Source organism: Aplidium turbinatum, chromosome 10, assembly GCF_918807975.1.
Source record: "Aplidium turbinatum chromosome 10, kaAplTurb1.1, whole genome shotgun sequence".
In the NCBI taxonomy this organism is placed as follows: domain Eukaryota; kingdom Metazoa; phylum Chordata; class Ascidiacea; order Aplousobranchia; family Polyclinidae; genus Aplidium; species Aplidium turbinatum.
Window position 1 is genome coordinate 25924281 of NC_137481.1, and position 20135 is coordinate 25944415.

At 40.3% G+C, this 20135-nt stretch overlaps 1 protein-coding gene across 2 annotated transcripts in view; it reads right to left on the bottom strand.

Moving 5' to 3' along the window:
- Positions 1-17281: 17281 nt before the first annotated feature.
- LOC145778909 (dedicator of cytokinesis protein 7-like) overlaps positions 17282-20135 on the bottom strand; it is a 99300-nt gene continuing 96446 nt past the window's right edge. For both annotated transcript variants that reach the window (XM_082590500.1, XM_082590499.1), the window contains 4 exons: positions 19487-19639; positions 18828-18978; positions 18490-18596; positions 17282-18286 (listed from right to left, as the gene is read on the bottom strand). In XM_082590500.1, coding sequence (XP_082446626.1) covers positions 18118-18286; positions 18490-18596; positions 18828-18978; positions 19487-19639 — 580 coding nt within the window. In that variant the 3' untranslated portion in view covers positions 17282-18117. The remainder of the gene's footprint in view (positions 18287-18489; positions 18597-18827; positions 18979-19486; positions 19640-20135) is intronic.

Sequence of the window (20135 nt, forward strand, 5' to 3'; positions counted from 1 at the left end):
AGTCTACACTCTTACAGAAGCAAAGAAAAGTAAAGACAATTCTTCTCAGTTTGGTACAGAAGAAAAATAACTTTGACATTCATTGGCAAGAAAGAAGATTAAAAGACAATCCATCTGTGCTTGTAGATTCAAGTGGAAGAATCCAAGCAAGTTTTGTGGACTTTAGGACTTCATACCCGTACAGCTACGGTATCGTGAATTTAAATTCTTTTTTGTATTTTTACGGTCTTTGCAGTTAAGTTTTTTATAACTACTGTAGCCTAATAAATTTGTGTGTTTGTGTAACTTAATTTTTTTAATTGTTAATTTAGCCCCAACATTTAATATGTCTACACTCGGTGGCGACAAGCGACCGCCGTAGACTCGACTGAGTTTAAGCCTGATGATGTTCTTTGCGGTCGGGCAGGCCATTCTGGGGAGGGACCCAATAACGATGAGGCTAAGTCAGTTCGAGAGGCCCGGCATCTTAGACGGGATATTTTGACTCAAATTGGGAAACTTTCTGTGGCCCTAGGTTCTTTAAGTGATAAGCAGGAACTGTTAATTTTTCGATCTAACTTATCTACTTTAGAAGAGGAATTACGGCATTTCCATGCTCTTTTGACTAAAATCTTTAACTCTGCAATCTTGGCAGAACTTCGTGATAGGGTAGATCCCGAATTTAACTCGTTAAAAAATAACTTTGAACAAAAAGAAAGTGAGTTCTCAGATAGGTTGGATGCTGACATACATCCTGAGGATAGCGCCTCAAATGTAAGCACTAGGATGTCTGAGAGCTCGTCACGGATAGTTGCACAAATTAATCTACAGTTAAGACGAGAGGAGCTCCAGATACAAGCTGAGGCCGAAGCAAGAGCTGCTGAGGCTGCCGCGAGAGCTGAGGCCGTACGAGCAGAGGCTGCCGCGAGAGCTGCTGAGGCCGCCGCAAGAGCCGAAGCTAGAGCTGCTGAGTTCACACTCAAAGACGCTCAGTTGAGGGCTGAACAACGTAAAGAGGTAGTTTTATCTGAATATCGTTCAGAGTTGGGCTCTCGGCGTAGCTCTAAGAAGGGATCTTCTAGGCATTCCAGAAATGAACATCAATTGCAGTTTAATTTACATAACCTTTTCCAGACGCCTGTTCAATCTGTAAGTGGACCAGTACAATCCACATGTTTTCAAACTGTTTGAGGAGGTCTCGGGGCCGCAGCTAAGGATTTTCCGAAGGATCTAAAGCCAAAGCCTGCGAATTTTAGCCGAACTCTTCCCCCAGAGCGTACAGGTCACGGGGCCGCCATTAGCAGTAATGCTTTGCCCCCTTCACAGTTTTCAGCGCCGCTAGTTTTTGATCGCCCAGCTACACGTAATTTGGGTGGTTGTGAGAGGCGTATCGTGTCTCCTGATTTTAACGTATGTGAGGATCGTGATCGGGCTGTGCATGTAACTGAGCCCACTCAGCCCATTAAGGGATATAGCTTGTCTTCTCCCGCTAAATCGAGTTCTCAACAGCAGGATTGCTTTTTTGAATACCAAAATAGTAGGACGTTTTTCGATAAGGCGGCCTTGATTGGTTACGATGGTAATAATATGCCATTTATCTTCTTTAAAAATCGTGTTACGGCCTTAATGGCAGCTTCGCCCTTTAAGGGGACTCGTTTGACTTTGTTACAAGCAGCTTGTGTTAGGACGGCTGCGCAAACGATTGCTAATTTGGTTTCTGACACCCCTGGCTTGTCAGAGGAAGACTGAATAGAAATGTCGTTAGCTCGCTTGTCCCAGCGTTTTGGGGTTCGTGGAGGTCTTTTTGCAGAACCGGAAATTAGAAAGTATCGCTATGGTAGCAAATTGACTTCGACCTCTTCCAGTGATTTGAAAGAGTTTAAAGATGAATTATCGCAGTGTTTGCTTTACGCGCAAGCTTATGGTCAGCGTGACAAATTGGAAGGACGTTTTGTTTTGGATTTGGCTAAGCGACTCCCGTTTGACGCTAAACAACGTTATCTTGACTTTTTAGGTGATCAGTATGGTGGCACTGATGAGCCTACTTTTCAGAGTTTGTTTGAATTTGTAGTACGGGAGGAAACGCGTAAGTCGACTGATTTTAGCATTATGCTAATGGGCGATTCTGGTGAGTCGCAGCATTTTAAAAAGTTTGGCAAAGGAAAATTGCCTTCATGTCCGGTTAGGCAGACGTCCGTAAAACCCCATGATGATGTGATGTCAGGGAGTTCGCAGTACTCGACTGTTGTTGGCGCACCGCGCGGTGGTGAAGCCAGACGTAAAAACCTACCGGCGTGCATTTGTTGTTCGTCACGTGGTCAAGTTGAATATCATTTTTTGTCTAATTGTAAAGAATTTTTGCGCTTGACACCTAAAGATCGGAGAGATGTCATTGTGAAAGCTGGCAAATGCTTGAATTGTTTGCGCCAGCATATGGTTAGGGATTGCGTTCATGCAAATAACTGTCGTAAGTGTGGGCCTAACAACGATAGGAAACACTATTTTCTTCTGCATGATTTTTATGTGACGTCACGTGATTCTCTGGATTCGGTTGGGAAAGATGATGCTGGTGCCAGAGTTCCTGTGCGTAATGTTAAGATTGGAAATGTTAAAGCAGCTTTTAACCGCGTTACTGCTGCTCGTGTTTTGAATCCAATGACTGGCAAATCGAAGTTGGTGTATTGTCAGCATGATCCTGGTTCGCAGTTGACGTTTGTTTCGAGTGATTTGGTGTGTGAACTTGATCTTAAACCGTACGATAAAGCGTCGTTTAAAATGGATACCCTGGCTGGTCAGAAAGCTACTTGTGCTGACCTTGTCAAACTCAACATCCAGTCGTTAGAGACAGATGAACTGTTTTGTGATATAACCTCGGTGGTTAACCCAGCTTGGGCTGATGATGTTAAAACTTTACCGCATAAACAAGATTTAAATGGTTTCCGTCATTTTCATGACGTGAATATGTTTCATTTGAATGATTGTAGTACTGTAGATGTACTGATTGGCAACGACAACGCTTATTTCATGTGTGCAAAAGAAGAGCGTGTTGGTGAAAATCGTAGTGAACCGCATGCTTTACTCACTCCTCTCGGCTGGTTGGCTTGTGGTGGTAAGTCACCCTTAGATGAAAGCGTTGCTAAAGTGTGCAGAGTGCAGACGTCTTCAGAGTCGGATGTCATCTCTGGCTTTCAGCGTAAAATTGAGTCTCGTGATATGGAAATAGCAGACCTGAATAAAGTCATTCAGGATTTGACGTTGCAAAATGAAACCTGTGAATTGTCTCGCAATGATAATTTGGCTAGAGAACTTGTCAAACCGAATATTGAGTTGAAAGATGGTCGATTTGAGATACCTGTTCCGTTGAAGGAAGATATTGATCTACCTAACAATTTTGTGTTGGCGTCAGATAGAGCTGCTGCTTTAAGAAAGAAAGCTTTAAAACAACCTGAACTTCGTGATTTCCTTACTGACACCATGAAAGATCTTAAATCAAATGGCTATATTGAGCGTACTGGTGAAGCAGGAAATGTCAAGGGATTTGAATGGTATTTACCATACTTTGTTACGTCACAATTAAAAAAGCGCATTGTTTACGATGGCAAGTCTGAATTTCGAGGAACTTGTGTTAATGATGTAATGTTTTCGGGTCCTGACTTGTTAAACCCTCTGGTAGATGTCTTGGCTAGATTTCGGCTTGGTAGATTTGGTCTCATGGCTGATGTGACTAAATGCTTCTTTCAAATAAAGTTACCTGAGTCGCAAAGGGATTTGTTTCGTATATTGTGGTTTGAAGATGATGACCTTGAAAATGGTAGGATGGTACCATTTCGTTTTTGTGTACACCCTTGGGGAATAAAGAGTAGCCCGTATATCGCTTGCTTGGCTATAAAGAAAATGATCGAGCAGAATCCCAGCAGTGCTGGTGAATTGACTCTCTGCAATATTGCAAATAATATGTAGCCTACATGGATGATTTTATATTTTCGGCTGATAGCTTAGAGGAAGCTCAGCAAATCACTCATGAATCAATTGCTTTGTTTGATAGCCGTGGGTTTAAACTTGGTAAGTGGAGTGCTAACAAGGAGGCTATGATTGTCTTGTCAAATTTGGATAATGAGATGCTTTCACCTTTGATTCGTGACATTGACTTTCAGACTGAAAATATGACTTTGCCATCAGCGAAGACATTGGGTTGTGTGTGGCAAACCGAGTCTGACGAGATGCGTATCGCATGTTCCTTAAAGCCCTTAGCTAAACACACGCGCCGAAGTATGCTCAGTCAGCTTGGACAAAATTTTGATCCGCTAGGCTTTGGAGCGCCATTTTTTCTAAAAGCACGCCTTATACTTCAGCAATTGGCGATAGACAAGTTTGATTGGGACACCGAGGTCCCTGATAGCTTTGTTAAAGAGTGGGAGTCGTGGCTTCGCTCTTTGGACCTGCTTAAGGATTTTTCGTTACCGAGATGGTATTTTGCAAACTCTGGTGTGTGCAGTCCGGATGATATTGTTTCATATCAATTGCATGGGTTCAGTGATGCTTCGAATCAAGGTGGCGCCTGGGAGGCAATGGTAAAACAATTTAAAATCGCATTTTTTCACATTTTGGACTCTTCAATTCGTAAGCCCAAATTTATTGAACTGCTTACGTACACAGGCAGTGCCGTTCGGATCGTGAACGAACGCCCTTTGGTACCTTTGAGTGACGACCCTAGGGATTTTACTGTCATCACCCCTGCCTCACTTTTGACCCCATACTTAGACCCATACTGTGCTGTTGGGCAACCACATGATCGTGACCAACTAAGAAGGGATTATCGGTTCAATTTGTCACTTTCTCATCAGTTTTGGAGTAAGTGGATCGATTTTTACTTGCCAGGTCTTCAGGGCCGGAAAAAATGGCTAAAAATGGCCGAGAATTTGGAGCCTGGTCAACTTGTAGTGGTAGGTTCTCTCCAGGACATTGGTAAACGTGGGAAGTATCAACTTGGGAGGGTGCATGAGGTAGTTCCACAAATTAGGAAAGGGAAGCCTGTGGTTCGTAGAGCTAATAGTTGCCGTCTGCAACTATGATGAGAGTACGGGGAAAGTGAAAGTAGACTATGTGTTGAGGGATATTTCGTGCCTCGCCCCCGTAAAGAACACCTAAGTGTTAGGGTTTGAGCCTGGTTTTGTCTGCGGTGGCCGACACTTGTCTGAGCCCAGAACAGTCGGTTATTATCGCAACCATGGTATATAGCGTCATTTTTTGCGTGTACCTACTACCTATGGTACCAATTTCATGTATCGTCGTGTTTATTCTTATTGCTGTTCATTCTTTGCATGCCCTTTGTATTTGCGTATTAACTTAAACGTGAGTGATTCAAACAATTTGTGTATCATGTGTTTTTATTCATTGGCTCACAATTGTCGTCAATTCTTTTTTAGTTATGCCATGTCAGACTGTCATAACTAGGGGCCGCTATGTTCCAGACGGTTGTTCGCCTGGTCAAACGTCATGTAGAAACCGTTCGGGTCTATTGAATATTACGTCATGGAAATTCCTAAAACATGAGCCAAAATTGCACCATCGTCCGTAAGACTCGTGTCAGACCGGTTTAAACCTGTTTCAGTTTGAGACCTGTTTGGACATGAAATATTGCGTCACGAACTGCTCTCGTGCCTTTGAGTTATCACAAATTTTTCTGATTCATTCTCGAAGTTGTTTGTTGGAAGTCGGTCGCACATTTAACTGGTTTATTTGGTGCTTGCTAGCTGGACAAATTCTCCGTCTTTTATCCAAGTAATCTGTATCGTAGTGACAGTTTTAGAGGTGTACGGCGTTGCACCCCCTCGATTTCGATAGCCGCGGGCTAATTTTACAGGAATACACTTTAAGAATAGACGTTTCAAGAAGTGTTTCTTTCTCGGTCGATACATACAGACGAACGGATTCGGGAATCTTATGTTACAATTTTCCCACGAAGAGATTATGGTTTACCGCTGTGACCAATAACTTGTAGTCAGGATAATCAAAGAATTCACTTATGTGTGACGAAATAGGACGGTGACCAACAAGCACCGAAAAAGAACAAATAACAAGTCTGGTTTAAGTGGTGTAAGAAACACTTTAGAAAATAAACAAACACTATTATTGCGTTATGAAATATTTAATTTAGCAAGGATTTTGGAAATTGACTAAGTAATAATTTTAATTTGAAACTAAGAACTAAATTAAATTACGGTACTTTAGTTGATGAGAGGTAACTCAGGGCAAAATTCCGTCAAGCAGTGATATAGAATCAAATGAATTGTGTTAAAATAACCTGATTAAAATATGCAGCTTAAAAAGAGAATTAAGACTGGCGAGGATAATGGATATACTTACGTAGACGTAGCCTAAGTTAGTCGGTTTATGATATCGATCAATGTCGGAATACGAATTGTAAAATACAGTACGAGAAAAAAAAAATACGAGTTCGGAAGGTGAAGATTTCAAAAATATTATTATTACGTCACAAAGGATGAAACTTAGGGGAAAAATATTAGTCAGTCTTGACCTAGCTGAATCTGATTACTGTACTTCAAAATTGTGTAGAACTACAAATTAATAGAATAACAAACTAAAATTAAACAAAAAATGGAGTGGTAGCGTACAATAAACTGTCCAGATTTGATCTTTTTTTCTTCTGAAATTTGATTTGTTTCCAATAAATTAACCTCTTTGGTGTTGATGGTTGAGCTTGTGCTGAAATTGGTCTTGGTTGGGTTGAAGGTTATTAGTAACGGTTGGGTGAAAAATAATGGCTGGGTTTAGAAAATGTAAGAAAGTCAAAAATGAGTCCTTTTAACTTACTTTGTCTTCTAAACTTGAGGATTTTACTGGCAGCTGTGATTATCTTCGTAAATGCAAAAAAACAAACAAACAATGACTGCTGACTTGTTAGCTAGCCGTTGGCTAGCCTAACTGAAGGTCTTTTCAAGTTTAATTATCTCTGCAACTTCCTGGTTGATTTTGATAGTTTTGGTGTTGATATTACTACAATCAAATTTTCTTCTTGGTTTTTCTAGAATTAGCTTTTCTCCAGGCCTTAATTATTTTTATGAGTCCATTTTTTGATTTGGGCCTGGAGAGAGAAATTTTTGCTGCTTGCTTTGAAAAGCGCGGGAACTTCTTATAACATGTTCTGATTGGTTGGCAGTTGCATTGTAGTCATTCGCAGTGGCAAAATTTCGACTTGTTAAAGTGGCTACCGATTCACGGACACACATAATCAAATTTGGACAATATTATCGTGTAGCCTATATCAAGACAAAGAAGGTAGGCACTTTAACAAGCAGATTTCTAATAATCCACGAACCAATCAGAAGCTACGCTGTTCATGACGTCATCAAGGTTGCGTTCAGGAAGAATAAAGAAAAAACGCAAATTCTAGCTAAATTAAATCATCGTTTTGCCATCGGTTGACTTATTGGCGCGTTGGGTTAGGGCGGTGGTGGTCATTACATTGACGTAGGTTTGATTCCCACTTCTACTATAGCTCTTTTTTCTTCTGTAATTACCAAACAAAGTTTAAAGTAATAATTAATTCTCTGGCTGAATGCTGGAATAGTCACAATTGGACAGATAACGTAGCATCTCATTGGTTCGTGGTTGTATTGGATACGTTCGTGGATTATTAGAAATCTGCTTGTTAAAGTTAGTTAAAGTGCCTACGGTACCGACAAAGAATGAACATGATGAAAACGTTCAAGATTTCCCGGAAAGTTACCAGCATGCAGCCAGTGCTATCCCACCTTCAATAATGACAAGTGCGCCTACTCCACAGACATCAACTCAGGGGCGCCAGAACAATTTTTGACTGGGGGGGGGTAAGATAATGAAAAAAGGGCACTTTTGTTAGCCGATTGTTTTTAAAGTTATAAGATAAGATATAGCGATAATGCTCATCCATCAGCTCATCATCGAATAATGATACAACTGTCTGGCAGTGGCGGCTGGTGGTGTTTGTGAACAGTGGGGCTGCAGTAAATAATCCGGGGGGCGAAGACCGTCGCTCAGTTCGCCGTAAGCGAACGACTTCGCGGGAGGTCTGGGGGCATCCCTGTCGTGATCGTATCCCCGTCGTTTGTGTCGTGAATATTATTTTGAGGTAGAAATAAAAGATTATAATTATAGTCTAAAAGCAAATAGCTGAAATTGTTATATCGTATTGTAAAATGTGCAGTAGCTTACATGACCTTAAAAGGGCACCATTGCTCCCCTGCCCTCCATCCACAGAAAATTTGAGGGCAGGGAAGCATCCGCCCTCCTGCTCCCCGCTTCCAGGGCATCAGTTCAGTTTCAGTTTGTTTTTATCACAACGAAAAAACAACCTATATCTATGACAGACACAGCAGAAGTCTAGAAAAAGGTAGAAACGACAAAACGCGGACGTTATAATGTGTATGGTGATTGGTGATGATACCAAAGCAGGACAATCAGTTTCAAATATGGTACGGTCGCAACACCTCAATCCTAATAGCATTGTGAAGTAGCCTAACCTAAGCAACGATCATGCTGCTAAAAGCGAAACTCAACCTAAGTTACAGTAGACTATAAAGTAATGGCAGTTTGAGTCCTGATCGCGATAGAGTGAAGTCGTTATTAGAAATGCCAGTTCCAACCAGTGGCGCAGCCAGGAAAAAAATTGGGGAGGGGGAAAATATTTGATGAATTGAAGAGAACGACAAAGTGTTTGATCAGGGATATCTATAACTACGTACGGGATTGGTTTGTTTTGTTTGTTTTATTATCTTTATCCTGCATTGCGGGAAAGCGGACTTGAGCGCTATGCATCGGTGTACGCCTTCCGACATACAGCTGACCCACGCTGCAGCCGACGGCAATGTCTGTTTCCGGTTGTCTACTCTACTTATGACTTAAATTTGGTACTACCCATTACTCGAAATCGATCACTGGGTAGAGGCAATTATCGTAAAGTTGCTTGCCCAGAGAAACAACAGCAAGTGCAATTGGAAACTCTGTAGAACTGAAAACACTTTTATACACCAGTAGGGTCACTGTTCTTTGTGTCGCTGTGATAAAGGTTTACATAAGTTGTCTTAAAAAATAGCAAGTAGGCCTAGCCTAGTAAACAGACAAGGAAAAGCGTAACAATCAATGCACCTGCCGTAAACTGTAAAGTATCCACTTGTCTTGTTTGTTTAATGTGTTTTCATTTCATTTGTGTAATCCTGTCGTATTTCGTTTGCTGCTAAATAATTTCAAAACCGAGTATTAGTTTTAGTTCTTATGACATCTTAAACGTATTGATTTCGTAGCCTACTGGGTTGGTCTGTAAACTGTAAATAAGTTTATCATAAAAGCCTACGACAACACATTTTACTGATTGTTGAACAATCCTCGTTTACTTCTAATCCGGTTTGCAATACGCAAAATGCTAAAGAACAACAGGGAATTTTTGGATTCTTTGCATTCATCTATTTTTTGGATTTGTGGTTTTAAACTTTTATAGCCTCCTGTAGGCCAGGCTACATCAAATAAGTTTTGATGTGAGTGTAGGCTATATTTTATATTGTTATTGCGAAATTGAATTTTATATATTCCCCTTTGTTTATCCTTGTAACAACACCACTTCTCAGACCGTAATTACTTGTTTGAAACCTTTGTCCACATGTTTGGTATGCCCTTTGGTTTAAATTGCAGTACGTCGATGGCTGATTATTGTTTGATGAAAACTGCTGTCGGCCATGAAACTGGGGCATCTACTAGGCCAGGGATGGCGAACCACTGACCCGCGGGTCACGAAGTGACCCATCACAGATTTTCAGTGACCCACTTGTCTTTTTTTAAATCATAAAATTTAAACAAATATTTCAGCAAAGAATAAATGTTTCACTAAATATTTGTAATAAGGCCCCACCCTATTTTAATCTAGTAACCATACCGAATTGCCATATAGCAGTCTGACACAACTTAAGTTGTGGTAATGTTTTACAGCAATTTGTTGAATTGTTGGAAGAAGTAGGCTACAACTTTTTTTAGCTGAAAAAAAACAAAAATATACAGAGTTAAGCGAAAGTAGGCTACTTGGTTGAATGATTTAGGCTACATTTTTTCGCTGATTTCACAATGCATTAGGCCTACAATAAGTTAAATACTAAATTGCAAGGCTGTGGAAATATTGTATTATCCATGTTTGGGCACATTAAAGCATTTGAGAAGAAACTCGCTACTTTTTCTGTAGACCTTGAACATGGCCAGCTGAAATATTTTCCTCAGTTGTTGAAGTACCGTACTTTACCAGCACCAATTTAACTTATGAACAAAAGCAAACTGCACTCAACAAGTATGTTTTAGCCTACTGACGAAAGAGGCCAAAAATGTAATGTCAGAAAGGTTTACCCAGATCCGAAAGCTAGATAGGCTACTACATTGCAGTTCATTCTTTTCCCGCATGCAATTCAATTTGAAAATCTTGAATTATCAAACTTCGAATGACTTCGTCTTTACAACTTGGAAATGGAAATGATAAACTTTCAAGAAAGTGCAGTTTGGAAAACAAAATTTGTAGACTTAAATCATCTCCTACAAAAAATTGAAATGAAAACGGATATGGATGGGTTGTGACTTTCCTGCTGTTGAAAACCATGCTGAAAATACAATTCTTACATAGTGGAACTCCCTGCCAAATTCGTTTGAAACTGTGAAAAGATTTGCGGTAGCTCTGTTAACGTTGTTTGGTTCTTCATATTCGTGCGAATCTTTATTTTCGCACATGAATTTTTATACAATCAAGCACACGGAATCGTCTCAGCTCAGATATGAATGCTGCATGTGTGAAGCTAAAAACTACGGATTACCAACCAAGGATAATAAGACTTGCAGAGGAGATTCAGCAGCAAGTTTCGCATTAACATGTAATTAAATGTATGACCCACTTTCGCTTTTACAAGGATTAAGGTCTCTTTTGTGACCCATGCACTAAAAAAGGTTCGCCATCCCTGTACTAGGCTAATGTTATTGATAGGCTTACCATATTTTTGTGACTTCAAAACGGGACGCCTCCAAAGACCAAGACCACTTAGCTGTGATTTTTTAACTTTACATTTTCCGATAATATTACATAGGCCTACATTTAAAGCCATCCCGCTGTCTTCATCGATTGTCATCGAGAGTTCATGCGCATATTCTCTGTCTAAATATCGAAAAATAGAAAGGAATTGACTTAACCATACAAAATAATTCGAATTTACTGTAGATTTTTTCTGTAAAGCAAAAGGAAGAAAGAATAATAAAATAGCCTGCGGTTTTCAAGTCGATAAGTAGGCTAACTCCAAATTGCACTGAGTTTACCCAACACTGCGTATGCCTACCTACAAGCATTTGCGAATTTAGGCTACTTAGGCTATTCGCCCAAATGTACTTTTCTGTAGATAACACCTTCTTCAAAAAGACATTGTTCAATTTTACTTTCACGTAAAAGCATAGCCGTACGAGACCAAACCATTTTGGGGGGGCAGAACGTAAATTTTCCCAAATGTGCACGCTTTTATAGAAATTGCCCAAATATAATGTATGCGGTGTATGATAACAGTGAAAAACTAGCATAATAAGACCACCAGCAGTGGCGTAGCCAGGAATTTTGAAAGGGGGGGGGGGTTAACGGCGTGTTTCGCTTATGGCGACACCCAGCAGTGGGGGTCTGGGGGACCTCCCCCAGAAAATTTTGAAAAATTACTTTGAATTTGGTGCATTCTGAGAGCATTTTCAACAAAAATGTGGGTATGAATATTCCTGTAAAATGGTGCTGTCCGGTGGCATAGCAAAAGGATAAGATCATGTTTTCTTCGGCATTTTTCGGAAATAAAGCTACAAGTCTCTATGTTTTCTTGTTGCTAATTCCTGGCTGAGATATTAGAATGATTGGTAATGGCAAAACTCGCTCTTTGCATGTTTCATTTAAAATAAGGCAAATTTTGTTTTAGAAGCATAGACTGAAAACATCATTCTCAATATCGTGACGTCACACGCTTGCCAAAGGGGGGGAGGTGCAACCCCAACCCACACCCCTTGGCTACGCCACTGATCACCAGCTAGCTAGAATTTCTTACCAAAGGAATCAAGATGGAACAACTGAATTCATCTTTGAAGATACCTTGCTTGTGCATTGCTCGATGCTTCTGCACTTTGGCATGGTAGGTAGGAGTAATAAATATTGTTTTACACACAACAAATATAAAACAACCCCACTTAAATATTCAGTTGAGATGTCATAAAAGACTCAGAAAAATAAACATTGCAGAAAACCGGCTCAGGGTGACCATGCGGATTCATAAAAAAAGTACATAACAATAAAAAAATTATAAGTAAATGCAATAAAACACAAACATACTACTTCAAATAAACTTTGTTCAATTAATTAAAGTAGTTTTGATGATACGAATTTTAGTACAAGAAATAAAAAGGTCTGGCAGCACTACTTCTAAAAATATAGTTGGGCTAGGCTAGGTAATTTGATGACAAAAATAACTAATATATTCTAAGGTTGCATACAGACGGTGACGTAGGATTTAAAGAACCCAATTAGTCTAACGGTTCATATTGACATTGATTCAACGTCTAAATATTGAATAATATGCAATCGTCGGATTTGCAGAAGGCGTCGTTGGATTTTCAAAAAATCGCCGAATAGGAAACTCGCCGAAAAAGGCTATTGCCGAATAGGGAACTCGCCGAATAGCAGCAGACACTTTCATAAAAGTAACCAAACAAAGCTAAGCAACACCTTAACATTACTTTTAACAGGTATAACATTTTTTTGTTAAATGTTGTGGTGTTGCTTAGCTATGTCTGTTTATGGTTGAAAAAGTACTGTAACCTCTCCACCCGAATTGTTTTATAAAAGTATTCACCAGATTTATATAAATACATATATTTTTTGTAGTTGCCCAGAGCCCCAGAATCAAGATGATGCATTTATAGATATTATGAAAAAAATTAAAGACTTTGTAAATTTTGATGCGAAGCAACTGCATCATGCCAATTTGGGCAGTTTTATAAATAGACTATGATCAGATAATTTCATATTTTTGTTGCCCAAATCTAAATGATACAGTTATGTAAATGGGAAAAATTAATGAATTTGTTCATTTTGGGGAAACTGCCTCACGGTAATTTGGGCAGAACTTTGCATAAATAGACTAATCAGTTTCATCAAATAATTTCATGTTTTCAGCTGCCCAAATCAACACGATGCATTTGTGAAAATTAATAAAATTAGCTATATAATATAGCAAATTTTGCGTTTTGATTTGGGCAGTTTCACAAAAGTATTAGAGACATACTTTGGTGGTTGCCCAAATTGGCATGATGCAGTTGGTTAAATGCATTTCGTACCGTACTACAGTTTGATCACCATGCAATACAATACATCAATACGGGTGTGCCAAATGAAAATTTTGCGGCACATTTCTTGTGCAAATAAGAGGCTGTATTTAGTTTGATAGGTAAAAGATATTAATTTATAGTTTTTCTTAATTCATGCAATTTTGTAGCTTTTCATATAGCAATTTTTGCCCGAATAATTGCAAAATTTTGCCCGAATTCGCGACGTTTTGAAACAACAGGGGGGGCGGCTGCCCCCCCTGGCTCGTACGGCTATGCGTAAAAGTCAGAGCAGGAGCAATCAGTATTGATTTTACATGTGATAACGGCTTTCACTTTCTGCTCTAGCATCCTGCTTCTGCTCTCAGACCACATGCTCTTCATGATGGAAAAAAATCTTTCAACGGGTGCGGATGTTCCGGGTAAACAAAATATGAACTTTACCAGCTTTTGAAAGTTTAAAACGCGTATGCATTTTTTTCAAATTATTTGAACATCTCGACCCACTTCTGTTCCAAAGACGCACTTTGCCAGCTCTCTTCCTTACAACGTTCAGACATGTGCCGTTTCACTAGTAGGCTACTTGTTCGTCGAAAAGAGAGTCGCTGTTGATCACCTGCTTCAAACATCATGTTGATCTTTTCCGCGGACTCACACACTCGCACCCAGGATATTTCTTTGTTTAGGTCGATCCAAAGGTGAGGAAGCACATCTTTATAAGAACCATATCATAAAGATCCATTTACGATAAGCATTTATCGTAAAAATCTCTTGCTTCTTTGTAAAACAAGTTTACGTTTACTTCGCCTACTTCTTCTAGCTTGCCTAAGAGAGTCAATGCTGCAGATGGGATGAAGTTGTTTTCTTTCTTTTCAAGTAAGTTTAGCTTTAGCTCTGACAGAACATGCGCCACATCTACGGCACTAGCGTTTTCCTTTTCTAACTTTAGAATAGTCTCGTTGAAGTATTTCAACTGCCCATAAACAAATTTCAAATAGAGCTCTTGTGTTGGTTCTTCATTTTTTGATGAGAGTAGGACAACCTTCTTGGGAGTTGAAGTAACTTTTCAATCCCTCAAACATTTCAAGCATTCTTTGCAAAGCTAGTAGCGAAGAGAGAAATCTTGTATTGCCACGTTGCAAGATACGCTGATACTCAATATCTACAAAGTCGCAAAAAATTTTCAGCTCGGTAACTCGAACGGCGTAAATGTGAAAATTTTTATAGATTTTCACAACAAGACTTTCGACACATAGGCCTACAGGGAGAGTATCCACAGCATGTTGGAGGCAGTTGTGAACAAGCTCAGCTGCACATTCGCGAATCGCGATCCCTGTCAGATCTCTTTCGATCTTTTCTTTCACTTTGAAAACATTATTTTTGCCCTTTTGCCTTTGCATTATTTTGCCCAAAATCACGCATTCACCTTCAGCAAGTAGGCTACCGGTACGCTACACAGCAACGAGAACATGCTAATTGGTAATGTTCGTGTATTATGCTGGCTGGCTGAACGCCCAAGCGGGACGTTTGGCAAACCGGTCGGGACGCCAGGACAAGACGTTAAAAAGCAGGACTGTCCGCCTGCGAAATTTTTTTCCCCACGAGCTTTCTGTCTCATTGATTCTAGTTACTCTAAAAGTAAGATTTTCCGAAAGTGTTTTGAGAGATTGGTTGATTCAGATTGCGAAATAACTATTTGCCAATGAAATTCTGCAATGATAATAAAATACAAGCTTTCCCTAACGCTACTTTTTTTGAAAAGCTCTTGTGCACGGCAAAAATTAATTTAAAGAAAAAAGAAATTTTGACTTCGACGGGCGTCGAACCCTCGTTCTCACAAACACTAGGCAGAGGATGAAACCACTGAACCAACTGTGCCAACGAGAAAATGTTGCATTTACACGGTTTTAATACAAACTTTCACCAAAATATGTAAATGAGACAGAAAGTACGTGGGAAAAAAAATTCGCGTCCCGCCCAAAACGGGACGTAGGGGAAAGTAGGGCAAAATGGGATACTTAAGCCTAAACAGTCATAAAATTCTAGAGACTTAAAAAAACGAACAATTTTTGTTTTAACAGAAAGGTCAGGCATCATGCTACACAAATCAAACAAAAAAAATATCAAAAATGATAATGCTCATTTAAGTATCAAATAAATTCAATGGGATGAGAGAAGTGAGTCATAAATTTTCACAGCAACAATGCATTGACAGTCTAGAAACAAGTTTATCGTTGATGATTAAACAATAAACATGCAAAATAGCAGAAATAACAATTGAACCATAATTATGATCAGTTTTGTTCGTTTTCGTTATTGTCATTTCCATTCTTATTCAATGCATAAATCACAAGTGTAAACAATAAGACTATTGTCATCCTGAACTCCTACACAAGAACAATGTGCCCATTGCTCATAAAAACAACAACAAATCCACCCTTCATCAGATGGAAGCCGTGGCCGAGTGGTTAGCGCGTTGGGCTCGCAGTCGAGAGCCTGCATGTTCGACTCCAGCCTCCCGCACTTGCTGTTGTTTCTCTGGGCAAGAAACTTTACGATAATTGCCTCTACCCAGTGATCGATTTCGAGTAATGGGTAGTAACAAATTTAAGTCATAAGTAGAGTAGACAACCGGAAACAGACATTGCCGTCGGCTGCAGCGTGGGTCAGCTGTACGTCGGAAGGCGTACACCGATGCATAGCGCTCAAGTCCGCTTTCCCGCAATGCAGGATAAAGATAAACAAACAAATGTCGAATAGCTGTGCAGCTTTCTTGTATTCACATTCTTTATTCACAATGCACTCTATAGCGGCTTTCATTGTGCCTTTATCCCTATTTTGCCGCGTTGTTTTTCGAATATAAGTTTACGTTTACATTTGTACCAAAAATATTAGCTAGGATATTCCTGAATGATAAGCTATAATTTAAGATCTATTAATAAACAAACAGTTTAATTCTGCTATGTCCTGTAGCATATAGCTTCCAAAAGTAGGCTAACAAAAACGAAGAAACCCATTTCACATGCAGTTTCATGCAATGATGTAACTATCCCATTATGCCCCATTGCACTACACAGAAAAAAACTGGCTGTAAAACACTTGCAGTGAAAGGAAATTCAAATATTTTCCTTCTTATGCTATCACTACTTGCTAAAGTATTATGAGAAAAAGCAATAACTGCAACAAATAATTATTTAGTATAAAAAAATCACGGAAACATTTGGCCATTTTTTTAACGAATTACCTGTTTTTTTTTAATTATGCTGCACAAAACACCTCTGTACACTAAAATTACATAATTGAACTAAAAACTGATTCCATTCCAAGATGGCTACTTCCTACCAAAATTTCAGCTATGTGGCGTAAGTAGTGTTTTTTAAAAACGAGAACCTCGTTTTGCCCTACCACCTCATTTTGCCCTACTTTCCCCTATGGTAAGCCTAGTTATTGACATTGTTAAAGGTAATTTTTATGTTGATGATGGATTGACATCGTGCAAAACTGTGGAAGATGGCATTAGAACTTGGCGTCAAATTGCTTGAAATTAAAAACGTATTACCTTTTTATGATGGTGCTACGTGCACATTTCAGGTCGGGGGGTAGCCTAGAATAGTGAAGTCCGTTTCACCTCTTGAAAGAGTGCACCAGTTTATACTGTCGAAGAATCATGGCATTACAGAAATGATTGTAAGACACGAACATGAGATGCTGAACCATTTTGGTGCCAACTTTGTGCTTTCCAGAATAATGCAAATTTGGTTATGTGGCGCACGGGCAGGAGACAAGGAGGGGGTAAGTTTTTTGCAATTCTATGAGGACTTCTATTATGGACAGCCCCTAATTCTATGAATCCCCGTATAGAATCTGATTGACAAATAAAATCATTTCCCTTTACTGTTGAACCACCTGGCCACCTCACTACCACCACCCAGTGCACTGTCAATATCGCTCTAGTTTAATGAAGACGAAACGTCATAAGCGTAATTTGAAACAGTGGGATTCGACGAAAATACAAACCCTGGCACGATAAGATCAACAAGTTCCTGTTGACACAACGGCAACATTTTCACTCTGAATACATAGAAACTGTAAGACGACAATCTGTGTACATGGGCGAGAAAGATTAAGATGAAGTTGATTTTATGATTGTCAATGTAACGAAATGACAATGAAACGACTGACAGCAATTGACCAACTCGGATGATCCAGGTTTCCAAAAAAACAATGCCTAGACGGCTGAACAGCGAGTTAGCATCGATTTTGAGAATTTAGATTGCTGTGTCACTTGTGTGTATTCAACCAGCGCGACTTTGTGAAAGCATAAAATAACCTTTAGCCAAGAGTTAATGCAAGGATGATCACGTTTGAGGCACTCATGTTTCCAACCTCCTCGTGGAGAGTCCCGGTTATTCACATATGTGAAGCGAATACCAACAACCAGAGACCGCAACTCACAAGGCACCAGGGGTGGTAAAAGGATGAACTCTCAGCCCAAGTGTCCAACGGGAGGAAACCATAAACGCAAGAAGATCCTGACGAGCAGTTGGCAAAACCGGTTTGCAATCAAAGCAATCACGGCACAAACTAACAATGACGGAACTTCGGTCAACAGCACAATGAAGAAGCAGGAACGAATGAACGGCGAGCGGCAAGACTGGGTTTGATGTTTGAAAGTTGCTTTGTTTCTTTCGTGGCGTCGGAGAGTGACCTAGCACGAACAACTGTCGCCATTCATGTCTAACTTATCGGCGCGTGACGCACTCGATGGCGTCACTTTGCGGTGACGTGATGCGATCGAATGAGGGAGACAATCTTTCTCCCATGATCCATCTGCTTGACCTTCTCCGTCATCCGGTTGTAGTTCCGTTCCATCTCACGCTGGTATTCCTTCTGATCGGAACTAATCAGGGACTTGTTCTTCTTCAAAGCGAGAGAGCATCTGAACATCAACCTCCGGTTATTTGAGCGACAATATGTGGGGAGCTTATGACAATTTGTAGGCCCCACATAGCATTGAGGGAATCATAAGTTCGATTGCGGTTGGATGAAACTAGGCAATACAAGCACAGGTGATGCATGACGAAACAAGCATCGTTATTATTACTCAGCCACCGCAAACGAAACCAAGCAGCTTTAACTCACGCGTATATGAACTTCTTGAAGGATAAGCGAAGTTCGTTGTAAGGAATCCATTCCACCGGATCATCCGGGATTTCAGCCAGAAATGTGTTTGCGACCTCAAGCGGACCCTGCAATGACGTCACAATAAGCCAACATGTGACGCGGAAACATCGCGAAAATGAAGACAATCACTTTTCTTTCTATAAATTCAACACAGTAACGGTTTGAACCATGAACTCATCATGGATCCACGTGGAACAATTCCACGCTCACATTGAGAATGAAATCGTCCAGCGCATGAAACCACAACGCTGCAATATAACACTGTATTGTCGCATGTTTAGGAATGCTGCAGCTACCTGGTTCACAGACGTGAGGACGGCTCCTTGGAGGTTAACTTGCAGCATCCGCACATCCGGAGGTTGTAGGTCCACTGCTTTGTGAAGTTCCATCGTCTTCTTCTTCACATCTTCACAGGCAGACTCTAAAGGAGTGAGAACCATCTCCCACCTGAGCAAAGAGCAGCAGTTAGGAACAAAAGACGAACAGCATTTTAACAATTCCAGTAATAAATGTAAGTGGATAAGCAATCGCCTTCCAGCAAATAGAACCAGAACAGGGACTACAAAGCTTAGGGCTTGACAGTAGGACCACCTGGCCCAGACGGAGTGGTGTCGTTCCAGTCCGGTTTGAGACTATCCCATTATCTTTCACCTCCGATGGGAGATGATGGTTTCGTGTCCTGGTGGCACCACAGAAACCTAAGATCACCACCATCTGTGTAGGGAAACCCATATTTTGATGAAAGACAAATAAAAGCGAGAGCCCTTGGAAAGCTCAATGTCAAATTTGTCGTTGTAGTAAAGCCGCCAGTGCTCCGGGTTCAGACAAACTGGGCTGCTTATCACTGATGACGACGTCAATAGATTTCCAGTGAGTGGCAAGACCACTCAACCATGGACCCTACTGACCGTGCCAGGAAGCACAAGATTGGCTCAGTGGGAACCATGCAGGTCACCTCTTGATGACGTTGATCCTCGTCTTCAGGTAGGGGAAGGCGTGCGACACCTGGAGAAAGGTTTTCCTCTTACACTGTTCCTTCATCTCACCATGGGACTTCCCCTCCTTTGTGAACGGAGTGGCGTAGACAAACTTGTCAATGTTGAAATTCCTGTAAAGAAAATCACCTCTTATCAGGCTGAACCATGACTCGTGTCATTGATCACAGATCAGACGTCACTGAGAATGGCATTATTCGTTGTCACTTGCATAATACCTTGATTGGGCATTGGGCAATCAGCATGACGTCAGCTACTTTCTTGTTTCTTTGAAAATGCAAATCAACCCGAGAGAAGAAACATCATGATGCTGCTCAAACGGAAGCTACTTTAACATTAAGAAATTCAGCCATTGCCACTGAAACCTCGAACCAATCAGAACATGTTATAAGAGGCTACCGTCCAATTGTGACTTGTCTAGCACTCAGTCAGAGAGTTAATTCTTGTTTTGAGGTTTATTTAATAGTTACACAAAAAAGAGTAGCCTAATGGTAGGGGCGGTAATCGAACCCATGTATGACTACTTTCTAGCCCTAAGCCAACCAGATGACAGAGAATCCATCACTTGATTTGCTTTGTATCATCTTCTTTTTGCCCTTTTCCACGTCA